This window comes from Melanerpes formicivorus, unplaced genomic scaffold, assembly GCF_026170545.1.
Source record: "Melanerpes formicivorus ecotype bairdi unplaced genomic scaffold, bMelFor1.0.p_v2 SCAF_5, whole genome shotgun sequence".
NCBI classification, from domain to species: Eukaryota; Metazoa; Chordata; class Aves; order Piciformes; family Picidae; genus Melanerpes; species Melanerpes formicivorus.
Window position 1 is genome coordinate 516,697 of NW_027142357.1, and position 24,049 is coordinate 540,745.

The 24,049-nt window shown below is 49.1% G+C and overlaps 1 protein-coding gene across 29 annotated transcripts in view; it reads left to right on the forward strand.

Moving 5' to 3' along the window:
- Positions 1 to 24,049, forward strand: part of MAP2 (microtubule associated protein 2) — a 341,956-nt gene that overhangs the window by 276,643 nt on the left and 41,264 nt on the right. For 10 of the 29 annotated variants that reach the window (XM_068137835.1, XM_068137844.1, XM_068137839.1 and 7 more), the window contains 4 exons: positions 198 to 275; positions 16,581 to 20,387; positions 20,677 to 20,883; positions 21,564 to 21,698. In XM_068137835.1, the coding sequence (XP_067993936.1) occupies positions 198 to 275; positions 16,581 to 20,387; positions 20,677 to 20,883; positions 21,564 to 21,698 (4,227 nt within the window). The remainder of the gene's footprint in view (positions 1 to 197; positions 276 to 16,580; positions 20,388 to 20,676; positions 20,884 to 21,563; positions 21,699 to 24,049) is intronic. The other 19 variants (XM_068137853.1, XM_068137854.1, XM_068137855.1 and 16 more) reach the window with 7 other exon arrangements.

Genomic DNA, 24,049 nt, shown 5'->3' on the forward strand with positions numbered 1-24,049 from the left:
CCAAAGTTGGAAAAGACCTCAGAGCTCATCAAGTCCAACCTATCAAACCCACCTGTGCCAAATGGGGGTCTCTGGAAATCCACTAAGCTCTCCCCCCTCTGCTGAATAATCCTCTCAAGCTGAGCACTTCGGTGTGACTGCAGCTTGTACCCAGCCCTGCCCTGCTAGCTCTCACTGTCCCTGTGTTTGGTTTCTAGCAGTTGAAGAGTCAGCCAACCTGCCTCCTTCCCCGCCTCCGTCACCGGCTTCCGAGCAGACCGGCGCTCTGGAGGAAGGTAAGAGTCTCCCGGCCAGCCCTGTGGCACAGCTGGCAGCACGGTCTAAAGGATGGGGGAAGCAGAAAATGGAGATGCTTTCTGCCACCTTCAGTGTGGAAAAGGTCAGGGAGCATCTCCCCACCTGGCACCCAGCTGCAATGCATGGATGAGGTAGCATGGAGGTAACTGGCGGAGTACCTTGGGTGCATCCATCTTCAAGAGACAAAATTGCTGAGGCTCACCTTTATATCTGGTGTCTGCAACCTGAGCCCAGGTGGCTGCTCTGAGACACTGGGGGTTATCTTTCTTTCTTGTATTGGTTTCTTTTGTTTAATTGCTATTAGCTTTGGGTTTGGATCTCCAGTGCATGAAAGCAAAGAGATTCAGGGTACGCCCATCTTAAAAAGCTTCTGATGCTCACCATTCCATCAGATGTCTGCAACCCGAGCCCAGCTGGCTGCTGTGAGACCCTGGGGGGGCGTCATCTTTCTTTCTTTTATTGGTTTCTTTTGTTTAATTGCTATTAGTTTGGGATCTTGCATGCATGAAAGCAAAAAGAGATTCAGAATACACCCATCTTCAAGAGGCAGAGTTGCTGATGCTCACCCTTGTATCTGGTGTCTGCAACCTGAGCCCAGGTGGCTGCTGTGATACACTGGGAGTCATCTTTGCTTATTTGATTGGTTTCTTTTGTTTAATGGCCATTAGCTTTGGGTTTGGATCTCCAGTGCATGAAAGCAAAGAGATATTCAGAGTACACACATCTTCAAGAGACGAAGTTGCTGATGCTCCCCCTTATATCTGCAACCCGAGCCCAGGGGGCTGCTGTGATCCACTGGGGGGTCATCTTCCTTTCTGTTTTTGTTTAATTGCCATTAGCTTTGTGTTTGGATCTTACATGCATGAAAGCAAGGAGATTCAGAGCTGGGTCATTGCTGCAATCCATGCTTCAGTGCCTGTGTGTACTGGGGGGGGGGTGGGAGGGAGCTGTGGGAGTCAAATACTAGTCTCACAAAGCCAATTTACTCTCCCCCCTCCATAACTAACCTTCAGTTTCAGCAGCCCATGATCACCTCATTTCCTCCCTGCTAAAATCCCCTCCAGCAAAGAACTTAAGCATTGGCTTCATTGTAAGCAGAGGGCTAAGCCCCAGTGGGGTTGGCACGGGGGTGAGGCAGTGCCAGTGGTGAGCCGGTGCCAGTGCTTTGCTCGATGGAAGGCTGCTTCAAGGCCATCGGTGCAGGCAGGCAGCAGTGTGTTCAACCTGAGCCATGTCACCTTGGGAAAAGGGAAGGATTTGGGGTCAGAATCTTTAAGGGACTGTCAGCTGCCCTCTGCCATGCCAGAAGCAGTTCTGTGTGTCCATTGATTTCGTCCTCGGATTTCCCTTTGAGCGCTTGCTTTCTTCCTTTGTCTCTTTCTCTGCTGTTGTTCAAGGAGTGCATGAAAATAATTTCTTGAGTCTTCTGCTGGGCAAACTTCGTTGGCATTTTCACACAGAGCTGCTCTCAGCTGTGCAAGTGGCTGGTTGCTATTTCATGTGCTTCCAAGGGCTGCCTCTTGGCTTACCTCTTGCGATGAGGGCATGTTCCATCCTGCAGTCAGTGTTGAGATAATGCAATTAGTGGCTGTGTTAACAAGAACAACATTTGTCAGCCCACTGTGCTGGAAATACCTCCTGGGTGTGGTTAGTAAACAGTAAGAAGTATAACCAGAAATACCTACAGGATGTGGTTACTGACCAGTATAAAGTATAGCCAGAAACACCTGCTGGGTGTGTTTGGTGACCAGTAGTACCTACAGGATGTGGTTAGTAACCAGTCTGAAGTGTAACCAGAAATGCCTACAGGATGTGGTTAGTAACCAGTCTAAAGTGTAACCAGAAATGCCTACAGGATGTGGTTAGTAACCAGTCTGAAGTGTAACCAGAAATGCCTACAGGATGTGGTTAGTAACCAGTCTAAAGTGTAACCAGAAATACCTTCTGGGTGTAGTAGTAACTGGTATAAAGTGTAGCCAGAAACATCTGCTGGGTGTAGTAGTAACCAGTATAGTCAGGAACACCTCCTGGATGTGGTTAGTAACTAGTATGAAGTGTAAGCAGAAATGCCTGCTGGGTATGGTTAGTAACCAGCTTAAAGTAGAACCAAAAATACCTACAGGATGTGGTTAGTAACCAGTCTAAAGTGGAACCAGAAATACCTGCTGGGTGTGGTTAGTAACCAGTAAGAAGTGTAACCAGAAATACCTCCTGGATGAGGTTAGTAACCAGTCTAAAGTGGAATGAGTTTTGGGCACCTCAAGACAAGAGAGATGTGGAGGTGCTGGAGCCAGGGCAGAGGAGGGCAAGGAAGCTGGGAAGGGCCTGGAGAAGAAATCTGATGAAGAGCAACTGAAGGAGCTGGGGATGGTTAGTTTGAAGCAGAGGAGGCTGAGGGGAGACCTCCTGGCTCTCTACAGCTCCCTGAAAGGAGGTTGTGGAGAGATTGGTGCTGGTCTCTTGTCACAGGTCATTAGCCACAGAACAGGAGGGAAGAACCTCAAGCTGCAGCAGGGCAGGTTCAGACTGGACAGCTTCCCATCAAGTGTGGTCAGGGCTTGGAATGTGCTGCCCAGGGAGGTGGTGGAGTCCCCAAGACTGGATGTGTCTCGGGGTGGTTTGGATGTGGTGCCTGGGGCTGTGGTTTCAGGGTGATCCTTGTAGAGTAGGGTTCTGGGTTGGACTTGGTGATCCTGAGGGTCTTTTCCAACCTGAATGTTTCTGTGATGCTGTGATTGCAACCAGTTTCCAAGGCAGGGACTAGCTCAAACTGCTACACTGAAGGATGAGCTTCGTGTGTGGTTTCTGTCAGCAATACTATTTGCACCTATTTCCTGATTTCATAGGGTACTCAACTGATTGCAAGGAGGTTGTAGATTGTGCCCTGAGCCAAGGGGAACTGTTTTGTGCTGGTTATACTGACACAGGAAGGTAGCAAAGCACCATAGTGCTGGAGGTTGTTATAACCCAGCAGCCTGTGCTGCTCCCAGCTGGGTGTGTGACCCAACAAGCCACTCAAGAGCAAGTGCAGGGCTTTGAACATGGGCTGGAACAATCCTCACTGTCAATACAGGCTGGGGGAGGAGGGGATAGAAAGCAGCCCTGAGGAAAAGGACTTGGGGGTGCTGGTGGGGGAGAAGCTGGACAGGAGCAGGCAGGGTGAGCTTGCAGCACAGAAGGCCAAGGGCAGCCTGGGCTGCATGCAAAGCAGCATTGCCAGCAGAGCCAGAGAGGTGATTCTGCCACTTTGCTCTGCTGAGACCTCACCTGCAGTGCTGTGTGCAGGTCTGGAGCCCTCAACACAGGAAGGACATGGACCTGATGGAGAGGATCCAGAGGAGGCCATGAAAATGCTCAGGGTGTTGGAGCAGCTCTGCTGTGAGGACAGGCTGAGGGAGCTGGGGGGGGTTCTGCCCGCAGAGCAGAAGGCTCCAGGGAGACCTAAGAGCAACCTGCCAGGACCTGAAGGGGGCTACAAGAAGGCTGCAGAGAGACTGTTTGCAAAGGCCTGCAGGGACAGGACAAGGCAATGGCTTCAAACTAGAGCAGAACAGATTTAGATTGGATGTTAGGAAGAAGTTGTGCACCATGAGGGTGGTGGAACACTGGAAGAGGTTGCCCAGGGAGGTGGTTGAGGCTCCATCCCTGGAGATATTCAAGGTGAGGCTGGAGAGGGCTGTGGGCAACCTGATCTAGTTGGGGATGTCCCTGCTGACTGCAGGGAGGTCAGACTGGATGAGCTTTGGAGGTTCCTTCCAACCTGGACCATTCTACAATTCTATGATTCTATTTAATTTTTCTCTGCCCTTGTGCATAGGACTGAGTTAATATAACAGCACTTAGCTACCTACACAGGAGGGGTTATTGCCAGGACTGAAAGGCCAGAGTGTGGGAGATGTTGTGATGGTTTACACAGTGCCACACTCCAAGAATCATAGAATCATAGAATCAATAAGGTTGGAGAAGACCTCAAGGATCATCAGATCCAACCTGTCACCCAAGGCCTTATGATTATTAAACCATGGCATCAAGTGCCACATCCAGTCCCCTCTTGAGAATGACCTCCCTGCTCCTGCTGGCCACACTGTTCCTGATGCAGGCCAGGATGCCATTGGCCTTCTTGGCCACCTGGGCACACTGCAGGCTCATGTTCAGCCTACCATCGACCAGCACCCCCAGGTCCCTCTCTGCCTGGCTGCTCTCCAGCCACTCTGACCCCAGCCTGTAGCACTGCCTGGGGTTGCTGTGGCCAATGTGTAAAACCCTGCACTTAGATGTGTTCAATCTCCTGCCCTTGTACTCTGCCCATCTGTCCAGCCTGTCCAGGTCCCTCTGCAGAGCTCTCCTGCCCTCTAGCAGATCAACTCCTGCTCCCAACTTGGTGTCATCTGCAAACTTACTGATGCCTGACTCAATCCCCTCATCCAGATCATCAGTGAAGTAATTGGAGAGGATGGGGCCCAGCACTGATCCCTGGGGGACACTGCTGGTGAGTGGCTGCCAGCTGGCAGTGGCACCATTCACCACCACTTTGTTAAAATAAGAAAACGATATTTCAACACACCCAACCAAATTCTGCCAAGTCTTTCTCCTCAGTTACAAGATGATTACATTCTTTTCTAAGTCAAAGATCGAACATGGCCTTCTCTAACTCAAGGAAGGGCAAATCTTCCCCTACATTTCCCTCTCTCTTCTTCTCTGTTACTGAATAGGTGTGCATTCCTAACTCCATGGCAAAACGTAGCTGTTCCAAAGCTATCCAAAAACAACCCTTCTCCTGCTGAAGATGTAGTAGTGCTGTAGTAGTTGAAGTAGTTGCAGTAGTGCTGATGGAAGAGTTGAAGGAACTCATCCTTGAAAAAAAAATCATAGAATCACAGAATTGTCAGGGTTGGAAGGGACCTCAAGGGTCATCCAGGTGGCCCAGGTGGCCAAGAAGGCCAATGGCATCCTGGCATGCATCAAGAATAGTGTGGCCAGCAGGAGCAGGGAAGTCATTCTGCCCTGTGCTCAGCACTGGTTAGGCCACACCTTGAGTCCTGTGTCCAGTTCTGGGCCCCTCAGTTTCAGAAGGACAGCTTGACTCTTGAATGTGTCCAGAGAAGGGCAACAAGGCTGGGGAGGGGTTTGGAGCACAGCCCTGTGAGGAGAGGCTGAGGGAGCTGGGGTTGCTTAGCCTGGAGAAGAGGAGGCTCAGGGGAGACCTTCTTGCTCTCTACAACTACCTGAAGGGAGGTTGTGGCCAGGCGTATGTTGGTCTCTTCTCCCAGGCAACCAGCACCAGACCAAGAGGACACAGTCTCAAGCTGCACCAGGGGAGGTTAGGCTGGATGTTAGGAAGAAGTTCTTCCCAGCAAGAGAGATTGACCATTGGGATGTGCTGCCCAGGGAGGTGGTGGAGTCACCATCCCTGGAGGGGTTCAAGAGGGGATTGGATGCCATGGTTTAGTAGTCATGAGGTGTTGGGTGACAGGTTGGACTTGATGATCTTTGAGCTCTTTTCCAACCTTATTGATTCTATGATTCTCTCCAGTTCCCAGCCCCCTGCTATGGGCAGGGACACCTGACACTAGAGCAGCTTGCTCAGTCGCCAGAAGGATACCAGGTTCCTTCTCCCACAAAATTATCACTGTTATCAATTCAGGATAGGGAATGATAGTAAAAAATTCTTGTGTTCTGCCCTGTGTTAGAGGATGTGGTCCTCGTTTGCTGTGAGAAAGTTGAGCTTTTGCTGACCCTAGCAAGCCTGAGCTGTCATTTTGATTGCAGCATAGCTCTCATTCAGAGGAGTTTGCCTCAGCAGAGTTTGACCCAGTTTTTACCATCCTTGTTCAAACCTATGCCATCTACCTCTCTATTCCCATGCCCCTTCGCATGTCTGTCTGTCTTTCTGCTCAGCAGAATGCAATTTATCAACTCAACCCAATGTTAAACAAAGGGTTGAGTGCTTGGTGTATCTACCTCAGGCCTCCTCCTTTCCCCCCTTCTCCTGGAGCCCTTTCCTCCCGTGCTTGTCAGTCTGCGTCGCCTTGCTCTGAACGCAGGAGAGGCTTCCTTCAGTCACAGTAGGAAGGAAATTGCTGCTGTAGACATGACAAAGGTGGATGTGGCCAGCCATGCAGCAAACACAAATTAGAAGAGAAGGTACAGACAGAGAGGGAGGTTTGTGGGTCAAGTGTGTTTCCTGAGAGAGAAAGGAGCTGGCTAGACGGAGGTCTCTTTCTTTCCTTCGGCTGCGGAGGAAAACATTCCAATGAGCCTGTCCCTTTTTGCTGCTGCAGAAGGTAAGGCAAAAATAATTTGCTCTGTTGAAGTGTTTTAGTTTATTTCAGCTGTGGGAACAGAATTTCGCTCAGGAAATGATCTTTTACCTGGCTCTGTGTGCTCCTTGCATCCGTTGGATGTGGCCACACAGGGCTAATGCGATCTCCTTAGTGCTCAGCAACCTCTTCATGTCCAAATCCTTCTGAATGTCTCAAGGCAGAAGAATGTCTTTTGTGGGCTGTCTGCCATTTTGGAACAGCCATTTCAGCTCAGAGGAGGCTTTAGATACCAAATAAACTGAAAGGAGCCAAGCGTCCTGGAAAAATGGATTTGGTTGCAAGTGAAAAATGACTTCTTGGAAGGCGTTTTCAAGAGACCTGGAAGTTAAAGCAGAATTAAGCCTTTGTGAGCAGGGATTTTATTCATAGACTTCAGAATATACCAGTACAGGTTAGGAGGTGATCTGCTAGAGAGCAGCCCTGTGGAGAAGGACCTGGGAGTGCTGGTAGACAAGTTGTGCATGGGACAGCAATGTGCCCTGGTGGCCAAGAAGGCCAAGGGGATCCTGGGGTGCATTGAGAGGAGTGTGTCCAGCAGAGCCAGGGAGGTTCTACTCCCCCTCTAATCTGCCCTGCTGAGACCTCACCTGGAATATTGCATCCAGCTCTGGGCTCCCCAGTTCAGGAGGGACAGGGATCTGCTGGAGAGAGTCCAAGGGAGGGCTGCAAGGATGCTGAAGGGACTGGAGCCCTGCCTGGTGAGGAGAGGCTGAGAGCCCTGGGGCTGTTTAGTGTGGAGAGGAAAAGACTGAGAGGGGAGCTGATCAATGTCTATCAATATCTGAGGACTGGGGGTCAAGAGGGAGGGGACAGGGACAGACTCTGCTCAGTTGCACCCTGTGATAGGTCAAGGGGCAATGGATGGAAACTACAGCACAGGAGGTTGCACCTCAACATGAGGAGGAACTTCTTTACTGTGAGGTTCCCAGAGCCCTGGAGCAGGCTGCCCAGAGAGGTTGTGGAGTCTCCTTCTCTGGAGCCTTTCCATCCCTGTCTGGATGTGTTCCTGTGTGACCTGTGCTGGATTCTATGGTCCTGCTCTGGCAGGAGGATTGGACTGGACGATCTCCAGAGGTCCCTACCAACCCCTAACATCCTCTGATCCTGTGTGATCCTGTAATCCTCTAATACATGGGGGATTTCTTCCCCCCATGCTTTTAGATGAAGAAGAACTATTAGGAGGAGCTACAAGAAGACAACACTTTCAGCCTTGTTTGCATCAATATAGAGATCACAGGAGCACAGCTCACAGTAAGTTAGGGGTTGGAAGGAACCTCCAAAGAGCATCAAGTTCAACCCCCCTGCTGAGGCAGAGAGGGATCTGGGGGCGCTGGTGGACAGCAGCTGAACATGAGCCAGCAGTGTGCCCAGGTCATCAAGAAGGCAAATGGCATCCTGGCTTTACAACTGATGGAAATCCACTCATTCCAGTGGTTGGTTTCTGCTCTTCAGAAAGGCTGTAGGAAATGCCACCTTCATATGCCCACCTGCGACATGGCACAGCTGCCTGCTTCCTTTCTCCCTGCCTTCACCTGTGTCCTGGCTGCTTTCCTCCTTCACAGTGGCTACTGCTGCTAGTGCATGCACCCATCCTGTCTTGTCTTTTCTTTGTCTGTCTGTCTGTGTTGCAGTTTTTGTCTGTGTGTGTGTCTGTTTGTAGATGAAGGGGCGGAGGATCAGGTGGGACCACTAGAGCCGTGCCCGGGCGGCGTGCCTGCTGCCAGCAGGGAGAGGCGCAGCCCCCTGGCCCCCTCCATTTCAGTGTCTGTGCCCGAGGAGGAGCCCTGCAATTCGGAGGAGGAGTACTATGAGCATCCTTTGTTCAGCTCAGAGTGGACTGGCTCTAGTACCACAGTACCCAGTGCCACAGTGAAGAGCACAGAGGTCTTGTTGGGCCATCACGAAGGTGAACTGAGCACGGTCCCATTTTGTTCCTCTCCCCCTCCACACACCTGCCATCCATTCCATTCTAGATGTGCCTGCCTTCTGGGGAGGGAGACCAGGGTACCCTCAGTGCCTCCCAGGAGAAACAGAGAAGCCCAGAATTGTCAGGGTTGGAAGAGACCTCAAGGATCAGCCAGTTCGAAACCCCCCTGCCATGGCCAGGGACACCTCACACTACAGCAGCTTGATCACAGCCACATCCAGCCTGGCCTGAAAAACTTCCAGGGATAAGGCTGCCACCACCTCCCTGGGCAACCTCTGCCACTGTCTCACCACCTTCATGGGGAACAACTTCTTCCTAACATCCAATCTCAATCTACCCATTTCTAGTTTTGCTCCATTCCCCCCAGTCCTGTCACTCCATGACACTCTCAAAAGTCCCTCCCCAGCTTTCCTGTAGCCTCCTCCAGACACTGCAAGGCCACAAGTAGGTCTCCTTGGACCCTTCTCTTCTCCACACTGAACAACCCCAACTCTCTCAGTCTGTCTCCAGAGCAGAGCAGCTCCAGCCCTCTGCTCATCCTTGTGGCCCTTCTCTGAACACCTTCCAGCACCTCCAGATCCTTCCTGGAATGGAGGCTCCAGAACTGGACACAGTGCTCCAGGTGGGGTCTCAGCAGAGTGGAGCAGAGGGGGAGATTCACCCCCCAGAAGGCATGTACATAGAGCTGTGTTTTCTCCCCCACATGTAAGCCCTCCAGAGTCTCATCACCATCTTAAAGTGAAGCTGCAGTGTGAGCCACAAATGCCACATTGGAGCCAGTGAAACTGTGGTCCCTGCTTAAAGCAGGGCTCTGGGCTGCTGGCCTGGCTTACAGCAGCAGAAGCAAAGGGAGCAGCTAGGTTAAAGATGCATAAACTAATCTATTCCTTTGTGCCAGAGAATCACTGCCAAGACCAGTGTCCAGAATAGGTAACAAGGATGCTCTGGAGCTAAGTTGTTACCAGAATGGAGGAAAAACCATATCTGTACCCAAGGCAGCAGTGGAAGTTTTAAAGTTCTCCAGCAGGTACAAACCAAACAAAGTGGCTCCATTCTGGTGAGACCCCACCTGGAGCTCCAGTTCGGGAGCCTCTATTACAGGAAGGATCTGGAGGTGCTAGAAGGTGTCCAGAGAAGGGCAACAAGGCTGATCAGAGGACTGGAGCTGCTCTGCTATGGAGACAGACTGAGAGAGTTGGGGTTGTTCAGTCTGGAGAAGAGAAGGCTCTGAGGAGACCTTCTTGTGGCCTTCCAGTATCTGCAGGGGGCTACAGGAAAGCTGGGGAGGGACTTTTGAGGGTGTCAGGGAGTGATAGGACTGGGGGGGATGGAACAAAACAAGGAATGGGTAGATTAAGATTGGATGTTAGGAAGAAGTTCTTTTCCATGAGGGTTTTGAGACACTGGCAGAGGTTGCCCAGGGAGGTGGTGGAAGTCTCATGCCTGGAGGTTTTTCAGGCCAGGCTGGATGTGGCTGTGAGCAAGCTGCTGTAGTGTGAGGTGTTCCTGCCCATGGCAGGGGGGTTGGAACTGGATGATCCTTGAAGTCCCTTTTATCAGTGGGAGTTAACAGAATAGCTTTTGGGGAATCAAGGGAGGGTCTGTTTCATTGACTAACAGGAATGCAGATTTCCTCTCCAAGGCAAAGCAGATCACCCTTCAGCTGGCAGCATTTCACTAGCTCAGTCTGGGGAACCAGGAGCTGAGGTTATAACCAGTGCTGAATCCTCTGCAGGTCTGTGTTGCAGGAAGGTGGAGGTGTGTGCCTGAAATTGCTCACTGGGTCGTTTCAAGCAACCAGAGCTGTTCAGAATTCACAGGGAAACATAGCCTCCTGCTGCAGCCAGGCACAGATCTGTGCTAATGACTGAAGATCGCTCATGGCAGCCTGCTGGCCTGAAGCTAGCGGAGAGAGAAAAATCAGGCTGTACCTGGGTGCCTATAGCTGTACTTAGATTACTCCTGGACTGGTTATTTCATGGCCAGCTTCCTTTACAGTCATAGGTTCAGGGGGTTGGAGAAGCTCTGCTCTGAGGACAGGCTGAGGGCCAAAGGCTTCAAACTAGAGCAGAGCAGATTTAGATTGGATGTGAGGAAGAAGTTCTGCACCATGAGGATGGTGGAACACTGGCACAGGTTGCCCAGGGAGGTGGTTGAGGCTCCATCCCTGGAGATATTCAAGGTGATGCTGGAGAGGGCTGTGGGCAACCTGATCTAGTTGGGGATGTCCCTGCTGACTTCAGGGGAGGTTGGATTGCATGAGCTTTGGAAGTCCCTTCCAACCTGGACCATTCTATGTACCTCTGGTGAAAGTAAGGGGGAAAAGGAACAGAAAGGAAAACAAGCTGAATCAGCAGTGAAAAGCCGTTCATGAGGAGGAGGTGTCCTCATAGGCCTGTATGCCTGTATGCCAGCACTCTGCTTGGCATGAAGGTCTGCTGCCAAAGGGAGCCTTTAGGATTCCTTTGTTTAGTCAGGAATAACTTCCTGCTTTGGCAGCTAATGAGTTTTAACCACGTGGCATCACATGGGATGTCTCAGGAGGCAGAGGTGTGTACATGAGACTGCTCAGAGTAAAATCAGAGGCTTTCCTTGAAGGTTGTGAACTGGCAGGGATGCACACAGCAAACTACACACATAGCCAGGGCAAGTAAAGTAACTTACTGAGGGCCTCTTGGAGCTGGAGCACTGCTGTCAGCCAGGCTGCTGTCCCAGCCTGCCTGGGGGTAAATATAGCTGCAACACTCAGGCATCCCTCCAGCCCTGACTCTTCATCCTCTGGCTTCTATTCATTTCAGATACAGTACCTAACCTTTACTACATGTTTATGTTACCACTGGTGTGTTTTACTTGACATGTGGTACCTTTTGGCCTCATAATAGTGTTTGTGTCCTTTAAGTCACTTTGCAAAGGCCATAACTGGGATGGATGATTGATTGTCTGCTCTTTACCAGCATCAAAATCAAGCTCTGGTAAAGAGTTTTTGTTCTCATGGCAACAGGCTGGACACAGCCTCTTCCAGATCCCAACCCAATTTAAGTTCTGAATGAATGGAGCAAAACTAGAAACGGTTAGATTGAGATTGGATGTCAGGAGGAAGTTCTTCCCCATGAGGGTGGTGAGAGACTGGCAGAGGTTGCCCAGGGAGGTGGTGGAAGCCTCATCCCTGGAGGTTTTTCAGGCCAGGCTGGATGTAGCAGTGAGCAAGCTGCTTTGGTGTGAGGTGTCCCTGTCCATGGCAGGGGAGTTGGAAGTGGCTGATCCTTGAGGTCCCTTCCAACCCTGACAATCCTGTGATTCTATAATTCAGCAGAGTCCTGAATTGTGAGACAGACTTTAAATCCAGGGAGCTCACCAGGTTGACTGCAGGGTGGCTGCTGCACAGCTGCTTATGGGTGTTGCTGAATCAAATGTTTCACATAGAATAGAATGGAATGGAATGGAATGGAATGGAATGGAATGGAATAGAATAGAATAGAATAGAATAGAATAGAATAGAATAGAATAGAATAGAATAGAATAGAATAGAATAGACCAGGATGGAAGAGACCTTCAAGATCATCGTGTCCAACCTATCATCCAACACCACCTAATTAACTAAACCATGCAACCAAGCACCCTATCAAGTCTCCTAAACACCTCCAATGATGGTGACTCCACCACCTCCCTGGGCAGCACATTCCAATGGCCAATCACCCTCTCTGTGTAGAATTTCCTGACTCGTTAGCAGAGGAGCACAGTAATGTTCTGTCTAGAGTAGCAATAGCAGGAGGACAGTGCAGAGTGGAGACTTCTACTCGTTCTTCTAGGGTCTTCTTCTAGGCCTTCCAGTATCTGAACGGGGCTACAGGAAAGCTGGGGAGAGACATTTTAGGGTGTCAGGGAGTGATAGGACTGGGGAGAATGGAACAAAACTAGAAATGGGTAGATTGAGATTGGATGTTAGGCAGAAGTTGTTCCCCATGAGGGTGGTGAGAGACTGGCAGAGGTTGCTCAGGGAGGTGGTGGAAGCCTCATGCCTGGAGGTTTTTCAGGCCAGGCTGGATGTGGCTTTGAGGAAGCTGCTGTAGTGTGAGGTGTCCCTGCCCATGGCAGGGGGGCTTGGAACTGGCTGATCCTTGAAGTCCCTTCCAACCCTGACAATTATATGATTCTGCCATGGCATGAATAAAGATTGCTCTTGCTATTGCTACCCTGATCTGACCAGCCCATAGGCTAGGTGATGTGTCTTAGAAATTCAGGTGAACAGACACTTCTGTTCCACTCAGGAGCTTCTTGGACTCAGCTGTTGATGAGGAGCCTGGAGGCTAGTGGGGAAACAGAAGAGTCCTCCGTGTTAAAACTGTGATTTTTCTCAAGCAGTTCAGGTGTCAGGCAGCCCATGGGAGGAACTGTTTATAGACCTGCCCATTGTGGGGATCATGGCTGAATTCTTGTGCAGCCATTAGCTACCAGCCAGGCACGAGGCTTAGGACTGTGGAAATGGCTCCATATTTTGTCAGATCCAGGATTCATGGGACAGGTCGACTTGCTGGCATTTAGCACTCAGTTTTGCCAAGGTCAGTGGAAAGAAATTAATGCCTGACACCTCCTCCAGCTCAGCTGAATGTCTTGGACTGGATTAAACAGCACATTTACCAGAAATCCATAGGAGTGTACCTTGAGCTCAGCGATGCATCGGTGTTGTCAGAGCCATCCATCATTCAATACCATCTCCATTTGCAAGGAATCGTTGCCCCAGAGTCATCTTTGGGAGAGGTACAGCTGTAAAACACTTTCAGCTCTCACCTTACATCATAACCTTGCTTCCCTGGGGGAGATAGGGGTCTTTTGGGGGCATGGGGGTGGGGTTGATTGGATTAGGGTGGGAAAATTCCCTTCCACCATGGCTACAAAGGGCTGGGTGCTACTACTGGTCCTTTGATGCACTTCAACCTGGACTATTCAGAGCTGAAAGTGTTCAGCCAAAGCAGCCCTGCTGAGCTGTGTGCTGGGTGTTTACTGTGGGTGTTGATGTCGCCTCCTTTTTCCATCCTCAAGAAGAAGACCCAGTAAAGAGGCTGATGGCTGTGGAAGCACAACCAGCTGCTCTTCCTGGGGAGCAACCGGGGAAAGAGCACGGGCCCGGCCAGCCCTTGGACCAGGCAAAGGGCCTCTCTGAGGCTCACTTGGATTCTGGTTTGGAGGCCAAAGTGTGTGGTGAAGACCAAGTGCCCGGCAGGGAGAGTGTGGCTGCTGTGGCGGAAGCACCCCCGCCCGCCTCGGCCCCTTCCTCAGCCGAGGAAGGTGTGTCCTGCTGAGCTCTGCATGCCTTTGCTGCCGGGGGAATCCTTCCCCCAGCTCTCTGCTGCGCTTCCCAAGGCTGCTTCATTCCCTCTCCTTCCCCTGGATTTGCCTGCCTGCTCTTGCTCTCAGGCAGCAGGGTTGCACAGGTGCTGTATCACAAGGTGGTCCCCCACCCCTGTGGCTGTCGCTGGGTTATTTTCCGTTGCTGTGATCAAATGTGCTTTGCAAGCTGAGCTGATCCCTCTGCCTAAGCCTTCTCCCCATCTGAGATGTGTTTGCCAGTCACATTGCTAAGCTCTGTATATTTTTATGTTTGGTTTGTTGGTTGGGTTTTTTTTTTGTCCTTTCTGGTGCAGAGATTCATCTGCTTTTCTTTCCCAAAGTAGATTGATTGACTTTGATGATGACATACAAGAGGCTTAAAGGTGCAGGAATGCTTCCATTTGCAGTGCACAGGCTGTTTTTTGGGGGAGGTTGGGTTGGGTGGTTTGGGGGTGGGTTTATTGTGTGTGTCTGTGTGCTTCAGTGCATCCTGGTTTAGCTGCCTCAACGCTGGAGCTCCTGATGTCATATCCTTGCCATTCATTGCAGTTCACCTCTCCTCAGTCATTGCCAGAACTCTGATTGTGTGTGTCTTACCTTACAACAAATGCTCAACCCTGCTGGAGTGCCCTCCTTAGGCAAAACCTGTATCCCTTCCACTGGGTTGTTTGCCTCCAGAGTGACGTTCAGGTGCTACAGGGTGAAGTGCTCTGCTGACCCACACAAAACACTGCCTGCCATCAGCTGGCTTGCAGCACACAAGAACCAGGCTTCAGGATTTGCCTTTGAATAGTGTTTCTCTCCAGCCAGTGCAATAAGGACAGATAAAGACAGGTTGTGTGGAGTAGTGATGTACCTACTCACCGCCTGGCTGGAATGTGCTGGTGTTCTGGATGGCCCAGCTCAAGAGTGCTACATCCATTTGGCACTCAGAATATATTTGGATGCCATTGGGATCATTCATTTCCAGCATGGTGAGAGGCACAGCAGGATAGGTAGAGAGTCAATATCTAGCTACTTAATTTCTGTGGATCAAGGATGGCATCAGCTCAGTGGCCATAGGTTTTATACTCACAGGGTTTGCAAGGAAGTCACCAAATGGAAAAACACAAGGAAGTAAAGTGACTGCTGTTGCAGAGCTCTGCTTTTAATACCTGTAGAGCTCAGAGTGACAGCTGCTTTTTTTTCTGGAGCAAAACTAGAAATGGGTAGAGTCAGCCTGGATGTTAGGAAGAAATTCTTTGCCATGAGAGTGGTGAGACACTGGAACAAGGAGGTGGTAGAAGCCTCATCCCTGGAGGTTTTTCAGGCCAGGCTGGATGTGGCTGTGAGCAAGCTGCTGTAGTGTGAGGTGTCCCTGGCCATGTCAGGGGGCTTGGAACTGGCTGATCCTTGGGGTCCCTTCCAACCCCAACAATTCTATGGTTTTAGGACATGTTAAGGTATGCAAGTGTTTGAAGAGTGACCAATGCTTTGGTACCAACTGTTCTAACAAAGTCAGATTCATAGCTCCAAGGATTTAAAATCAGATCTGAGGAGATTCAGAGTTGGCCCAGTGCTTGTTGTAACAACCTTTAGAACAAAACTCACAGAACTGTTTGTTTGTTTGTTTTTTGGGCTTTTTTTCAACAGATCACTGCAGAAAATAACTCTGCAGCATCTCTCTCCAGACTGTGCATGATAGGAAGTTTCCCATACAGTAGGAATCATTGTATTCCATGGGGTATTTAGAAAGAATCAGCTTACAATGATTAACAGAGCATGCAGGGGGAGGAAAAAAAAATCCAATTAAAAAGCTATTACTCCCTAAAATACACAGTGGCAGACTGTAATAGCAGCATTTTTTAGTTTCAAATGAATTTAATCAGGGCCTGATCAACAGCCATTTGAAGATGCTAAGTGTTCTAGTGTGAGGCGTCCCTGCCCATGGCGGGGGGGTTGGAACTAGATGATCCTTTGAGGTCCCTTCCAACCCTGACTGTTCTGTGATTCTATGATTCTTTGACCTCAGTTACAGCTGAGGCAGCTCAGTTGTTTTGAAAAGCAGACCTTCAAGCTCTGGAACTGTTAATAGCCCTGATGCTGATCTCCACATGCTGTGAGATTTCTCTCAGCAGCCAGAGATTGAATGTCCAAAGTTGGTGCAATTAAACCCCCAGCCTCTTCTGACACTTGCAAAAGGCTTTTACATGCATTATTGCTTTAGTTTAGGCCAACACATAGACAAAAAAAATCTTGAAGATGCAGAGATGCAGAAGTGTGGATGTTTTAAAGGTCAGCAGCACACAAAGATACAACCGATTGGGCTTCATCTTGCAGACTGTGCTAATGAGAAGCTAATAATAAGCTGCAGGGTCCAGCAGAGCTTACCAAGGAAGTGAGAGCCACTTGTGGGTTTGCTGTTGTATACAATTCATGAAGGATTCAGGTGAAATCATCTCCTTTCAGTGGTCAAGATATCTCTGTGTGCACAGCTCCACCTGTTCAATAGAAAACCTGGTGTATTGAAAGGGAACCTCCTATTTAAACACTTCAAAGCAGATTTCTAGGTGGATGGCCTTGCTGCATGGTTTGCATCTGGTTTTGTTTTTTTCCCCCCTTCTCCTTTCCATCACTCATAGCAAGGTGCTGTTGTGAGCTACGTGACTGCTTGCCTGTAAGTGATGTAAATAATTCTGTTGTCCAACCCAAACAAACTACTTCAGGTTTACTTGCAGCCACGAAGATGGAATTCCGTGTCCAGGAGGGCTCACGCCCTTTGGCAGCAGAACCCTTAGACACAAAGCAGCCTGAATCTGGGAAAGAGAGTAAGACTGGTGAGCAACCTAAATATGATGCCTTAGTTCCACAGCCAGCAAAAACAGAGGCTCTAGACAAAAAGGATTCACAGAGCAAAGACAAAGACAAAATGCCTTCACGTCTGTCAGAACCGATCTTGGATACTGAGCCACTAAAGAAAGGGGAAGGTGGTTCTGCAGAACCTGCTGTCAAGCTTCCTGCTTCTCCAGAGCTAAAGGAGTTGCCATCTGAACTGCCCAAAGGGAGTAAAACAGAAGAAAGGACTGCAGATGTGCCCTCATCAGCAAACCAAGTTACATCTTTGAAATTGAAAGATGACCTTAAAGACGTCCAAGGCTTTGCCATCAGCCACGGTGAAAGCTCTCTATTGCTATCAGAACCCAAGGCAGAAGCAGCCAGAGGTGAACTTCCTCCAAGCCCATCTCCTGCTGTCCCCCAGGACCTTCCATTCAAAGACAGTTTCAAAACAAAACAGGAAGCCCCTGACCAACTGTTTGCCAAAGATCTCACTGCAGATGAGCAGGTCCACAAAGGCAGGACACTAGTTCTGCAAGACATCTCCGCGACAGTAACCTTCGATGGCCTGAAAACTCCAAGCACCCCGAAAATGCCTGCATGGGGGGAGGAAAAGGACATGACCAAGGATGAGAGTGATGAAGAAGAGAAGTATGACTTCTATGACAAAGGGGAGGCTCAAATATTAGATGATGGTAAATTTACCACAAAACCCGAAGCTAAGGCACTTGCCCTAGACAAAACAGACTTTCCAAAGGACAGCCAAGCTAAAAAGTCACCTGATGTCCTCAAGACAGAAAAAGAAATGGACCAAAGTGGGCTCCCAGAAGCACCAGACGTGAAAAAGGAGGTGCAGCCAAGCACACAGCTTCCCCCAGCCAAGCTAAGCCATGAACTGTCTCTTGAGCAAACAGCAGAGCACCCTGATAGCGCTCAGCTAGGCAGAAAAACAGAGAAAGGCCTTGAGGCACTGAGCTTAGGCCCTGACAAGACTTCTTCTCTAGAAGCTGCTCAGGAGAAAGATGTTAAGAAGGATTCCAAGGAGGATAAGATGAGCGCTTCAGCTCCCTCTCGAGTGAAAGAAGAGGAGGATCGGTCGGGAATGTCAAAGTATTTTGAAACCTCTGCTCTGAAAGAGGAAGCCTTCAAAGCAGAGGCTCTGAAACAAGGCAGCGATTACTATGAGCTGAGTGACACTAAGGAGAGTGTCTACGAGCCTTACCGGACCAACCGCCTCATTCCTGAAGACAAAGAGGAAGAGGAGGAAGAGCTGCAGGCGGAACTGCAGCAGCAGGGCATGTCTGCTCACGAGATGGGCTACAGTACCCTGGCACAGAGCTTTGGGTCAGACAAATCTGATGAGCCAAGCTCCCCCACTGAAAGGATGTTCACCATTGACCCCAAAGTCTATGGGGATAAGAGAGAACTCCACAGTAAAAACAAAGATGACCTGACTCTGAGCAGGAGCCTGGGGCTGGGGGGCAGATCTGCCATCGAACAGAGGAGTATGTCTATTAACTTGCCTATGTCCTGCCTGGATTCCATAGCTCTAGGGTTTAGCTTTGGGCGTGCACACGATCTTTCTCCCCTCGCTTCAGATATCCTCACTAATACCAGTGGAAGTATGGATGAAGGGGATGACTACTTGCCAGCAACTACACCGGCACTGGAGAAGTCTCCCTGCTTCCCCATTGACAGCAGAGAGGAAGATGAACACGTCGAAGAAGAAAAACCAAGAGCAGAAGAAAAGGTCCAGCCTGAGCCCTCGGCCGAGTCACCTTTCCTGGCCAAAGATTATTACAAAAACGGGGCTGCCTTGGCTCCTGACCTGCCTGAAATGTTGGACTTGGCAGGGACAAGATCCAGATTGGCCTCCGTGAGCGCAGATGCCGAGGTGGCGCAAAAGAAGCCAGCTCCTCCTGACGCTGCTGTGGAAGAGAGCGGCGCAGCCCTGCCGCCGGTGACAGGCGAGAACCACGTCACCCTCAAAGCTGAAAGCCAGCTGGAGGACTTGGGCTACTGCGTTTTCAACAAGTACACAGTCCCCCTGCCTTCTCCAGTTCAGGACAGTGAGAATCTAACCAGTGAAACCTGCCCCTTTTACGAAGGCACGGATGAAAAACTGAGACGCGGCCTGGCCCCAGACCTGTCTTTAATAGAAGTGAAGCTGGCCGCCGCTGAGAAATCCAAAGAGTTCCTGGCTGCCAAAGACTTGGGTCAGCCTGGCACTGTCGAGTCCCTCCTGGCGAGGGACTTCGAGCAGGAGAAAAAAGAGAAGCTGCAGACTGTGCTAGAAAAAAGTGAGGAGCACCTTGACTCTAAACAGGTCTTGCCTGTTAAAGGTGCAGAGGCAGAGAAGCCGAGACCTGAGGCAATCTTAGAACTGAAAGAAGAAAGCGTGGCCGATAAAGTGCACCTAGCTGATGATAACATGTATGGTAGGATACCAGCTTCAGAGCTAGCAGTAGGCAAGGATGCTGTCTCTTTGCTGATGGAGAAGGAGGAAAAGGCTCTCGGTGTCCTTCCCGAAATAGCTGAGGTAGAAGCTGTAATCAAACCAGATTACAACGCGATAAAGCACGATATGGAAGTGGCCGCGAGGAGAGCTGACCAAGAATACCAGAGTCAGTTAGAGGCTAAAATCAGCGAGGTTGTTTCTCTCCCTTCAGGGAAGGACAAAGCCTCTGTTAAAAGAGCAGAGCCTGAACCCAAAGATGCTCAGCAGAAAGATCAGACCGTTCTGGCCAGAGAAGCAAAGGATGCAGGTGTGCTTTCCAAGACCGAGCTGAGTTACGTGAAAGATGGCACCAAGCTGTCAGAAACAGAGATTAAGGAGAAAGTAACTAAGCCTGATCTGGTACATCAAGAAGCAGTTGATAAAGAGGAGTCTTATGAATCTAGCGGAGAGACCCAAGAAGGTTCGAATGGAGAATCCTTGAAACCAGAGGATATCAAAGCAGAACGGCCAAAACCTCCTGTGTCTGGGGAAGAGTCGCTTGCACAGTTAGCAGCACAGGAGCCCTCTGTGGAGCTCCTTCCAAAGGCTGAGCCTCTCCAGGAAGAGCCTGCTGAGATTCAGATGGAGAGCATACCACAGCCTGGAGAAGGAATTGAAAAGATTCCCGATGGAGCTGTGCCACCCACAGACATCCAAAAGCTGCTGCCGTGCGAAGTGTCGGCCGGGACCGCAACGGGGGAAGAACGCGAGGAAGAAGAGGTGGAAGTAGGGCAAGAAGAGAAAGAAGGGGATAAACAGCATTTCGTATCAGAAGCGCCCCAAGAAACAGACTTTGGGAGAGCTGCTGCTGCTGAAGTGCTGGCCACAGGCAGCCCAGAAGCAGTGCCTGAGCTGAAAGGCGTTATCGAATCGGTGGTGACCGTGGAAGATGACTTCATCACCGTGGTACAGACAACAGTCGATGAGGGCGAGTCTGCTTCGCACAGCGTGCGCTTTGCCGCCACGCAGCAGGAGGACGTCGAAACCGGGGACTCCCAGGCCGAAGAGGAGCTGGAGGTTGAGGAAGTGGCTGACATTCAAGCTGAGCCAAAGGAGGGCTCCCCAGAAGCTCCCGCTTCGCCCCAGAGAGAAGAAATCCTGCTCACCGACTACAAGACGGAGACGTGTGACGATTACAAAGATGAAACAACAATCGATGACTCCGTCATGGACACAGACAGTCTCTGGGCAGACACTCAAGGTGTGCATTACCCTTTCTGTTTCATCTGTTACAGTATTTTTTGCTTCCAAATCCTAATGATCCAAAAAAAAAAAAAAAACAAACCCCAAAAGCACCCAAACCAAAGCAGAATTATTATAGTCATAGTAGTAATCTCAGCATGTTTTGGAAAGAACAGTAACGTAGCCTGCCTGTTCATGATTAATCCATCTGCTCTGTCCTCAAATATTTCTTTGCCCCTGCTCCACAGCAGTGTTTGTTAACGTCCCTGACTAATCTCTTGTTGTTATAATTTGCTCTGATCCTACAGATGATGATAGGAGCATCATGACTGAACAGTTAGAGACTGTTCCTAAAGAGGAGAAGGCAGAGAGAGAATTGCGAAGATCATCTCTCGATAAGCATAAAAAAGAGAAACCTTTTAAAACTGGGAGAGGCAGGATTTCTACTCCTGAAAGGAAAATAGCTAAAAAGGAACCTAGCACACTCTCCAGAGATGAAGTGAGAAGGAAAAAAGGTTCATTTAATACTCCCTATTACAATATACTTTTGTTTTGGTTTATCCTATTTTTTTTGTTATTATTATTATTAATTAAACTGTTGTGCAGCTAGGCCTTCCTGGTTCCCACCTTGTAGCTGCTGTGTGTGCAGCCCTACCTGGTTCCCACCTTGGAGCTGCTGTGTGTGCAGCCCTGCTTGGATCCCACTTTGGAGCTGCTGCATGTGCAGCCCTGCCTGGTTCCCTCCTTGTAGCTGCTGCGTGTGCAGCCTTACCTGGATCCCACCTTGGAGCTGCTGCACGTGCAGCCCTACCTGGTTACCTCCTTGGAGCTGCTGCGTGTGCAGCCCTACCTGGTTCCCACCTCGTAGCTGCTGTGCGCCCTAACAGTGGCGGTGCTGTTGAAGGAGACATTGTACAACTGTATGCTAAGCCCTGTGTGCAAGGCTCACCGCTCCACCCCGGTGGCTTCCCCACTGATCCCTGGGTAACACACACCAGTGTTCTCCCCACTTCTTCCAGCTTCCCCTTTGTGCACCCCAAGTAGAAGCAGCGAGGCGTGGGGTTGGAGCCGTGGAGCCTGCCCTTTGATGTGTTGTCATATGAAATCGGTTGCTGGGTTCTTCTTCCTGATTCTATGTTTTTGTTGTTTTGTTGTTTTGTGTTGTTTTTTTTTTTTTTTTTCCTTGTGTCTATAGCAGTGTATAAGAAAGCTGAACTTGCTAAAAAAACTGAAGTTCAGGCCCACTCTCCTTCCAGGAAAATCATTTTAAAACCTGCTATCAAATATACTAGACCAACTCATCTCGCCTGTGTTAAACGGAAGCAGACAGGTGACTGCGTTCTGTTCAGTTATGCAATGTGGCTGGCAAACATAGACATATTTCTGTTGAGTTCCATCTTGGTTTTTCTGTGAACCTCATGGCTGCAGCGGCTTCTCTATTGATTTGTTTACGTATTTGTTTATTTTCCCTTCGGGAATATCAGCCTTCACCAATGGCATTGCTTTTTTTAGTGCTTTGTATCATCTTTGCTTTGCTTTCTTTCCTTGCTATCATCTTTGATTTCTTTCCTTGCTGTCATCTTTGCTTTGTTTTCTTTCCTTGCTATCACCTCTCTTTCCTTTCTTTCCTTGCTATCATCTCTTTGCTTTCTTTCCTTGCTATCACCTTTGCTTTCTTTCCTTGCTATCATCTCTTTGCTTTCTTTCCTTGCTATCACCTTTGCTTTCTTTCCTTGCTATCATCTCTTTGCTTCCTTTCCTTGCTATCATCTCTCTTTGCTTCCTTTCCTTGCTATCATCTTTGCTTTGCTTCCTTTCCTTGCTATCATCTCTCTTTGCTTTCTTTCCTTGCTATCATCTCTTTGCTTTCTTTCCTTGCTATCATCTTTGCTTCCTTTCCTTGCTATCATCTCTCTTTGCTTCCTTTCCTTGCTATCATCTTTTCTTTGCTTCCTTTCCTTGCTATCACCTTTGCTTTGCTTCCTTTCCTTGCTATCATCTTTGCTTTGCTTTCTTTCCTTGCTATCACCTTTGCTTCCTTTCCTTGCTATCATCTCTCTTTGTCTCCTTTCCTTGCTATCATCTTTGCTTCCTTTCCTTGCTATCATCTCTCTTTGCCTCTTTTCCTTGCTATCATCTTTTCTTCCTTTCCTTGCTATCATCTTTGCTTCCTTTCCTTGCTATCATCTCTCTTTGCTGTCTTTCCTTGCTATCATCTTTGATATCTTTCCGTGCTATCATATTTGCTTTGTTTTCTTTCCTTGCTAGCATCTCTCTTTGCTTTCTTTCCTTGCTATCATCTTTGCTTTGCTTCCTTTCCTTGCTATCATCTCTCTTTGCTTCCTTTCCTTGGCATCCTCTTTGCTTTTCTTCCTTTCCTTGGCATCCCCTTTCTTCGCTTTCTTCCCTTGGTCTTTCTTTGTTTAATGGAGGCTGCGACCATTTCTGCTTTGTCCATTTGCTTGGACCTCTGAGTGCTGTGGTTGTAACTTGGCATCGTGCTTATAGTGTGGTGTTGTAGGAGGCTTCTGCTCATCATTTTGGTTTGGTTTGGGGTATTTTATTTTCACTTTTGATTTGTTGGTGTTTTGATTGGTTGGTTGTTTTGTTTTAATTACTCTAACTTTCTGGTGGGGAAATGTTGACAGCTCAAACCGTGGAATGCATTTCCATTATGTTGTTGCTTGCCTTTTTTCCTCCTTTTTTTTTTTTTCCACTCTCATGCATAAGAAGAAGTGTTTCAAAGTGATATATATATAATTTTTTTTTGGTTGATTGATGTTATCTGCATTGATACTTCCCAAGCTGTCACTGATGTTTATGCTGTACAGTCAAAATCCACAGGGGGAATCCAGCCACAAGCAGAATGAAGCTGAGAGAGAAGAAATCTGGGCTCACGCTACGAATGCATTCCAAGCACAAAATAATCATTTGTTTAATCTTGATATTTGGTAGAGGAAGATGAAAGGATGAAACAAATGGTTCCTGTTACATCTTGATAGGTGTGCCATTTACAGCACCCAAAAGAAAAAAGAGAGCACTTTCAGCATTTTCATCATATGATTTGTTGCTCCTGTTGAGTTGAGGGTGGAAAGAGAAACACCTTAGCTTTCCGGAGATCTTAAAAGCTGCTGAGAGAGGCCTGTTTTGCTGTCAGATAGCACAGCTGCATGCTGCACTGCAGCTGTTCATGAGGGAAACCAGGGCTGTTAAGGGAAGAACCCTGCACAGCGATGCAGAACTTACAGAGACCTCTTCTTAGGGCTTAGAAACTCAGAGCAGGATTTATTACCCATCCCGTAGTTACACAGTGCAGTACCAAAAAGTGTTGCTAAGAAGGCCTTCCCATCCCCTTGTGGCACCAACCAGTCACTTCTGTTCGAAATTCAGACCGATCTTGGTGTGCAGGTCTGAGTGAAGAGACAGTTAGAAGCAGTTCTGTGAAGGTAGCTCTAGCAACCACACCTTGTCTCTAGTGCCTCCTGGTTGGACTCCATTAGGGCTGCAGAACGCAATGCTCGGTCCCATTGTTTTGCTCTCTTTCCCATTTCCACCCCCATGGGAAATGGAGCCAGGGAAAGAAAGGCTGGTCCAGGCCCTTCTCTATATCCTCAGCTCAGTCTCTGGGCTGCCCTAACTTGCACTGTGGGCTGGAACTACCCAAAGGGAGGAATTCTTAAA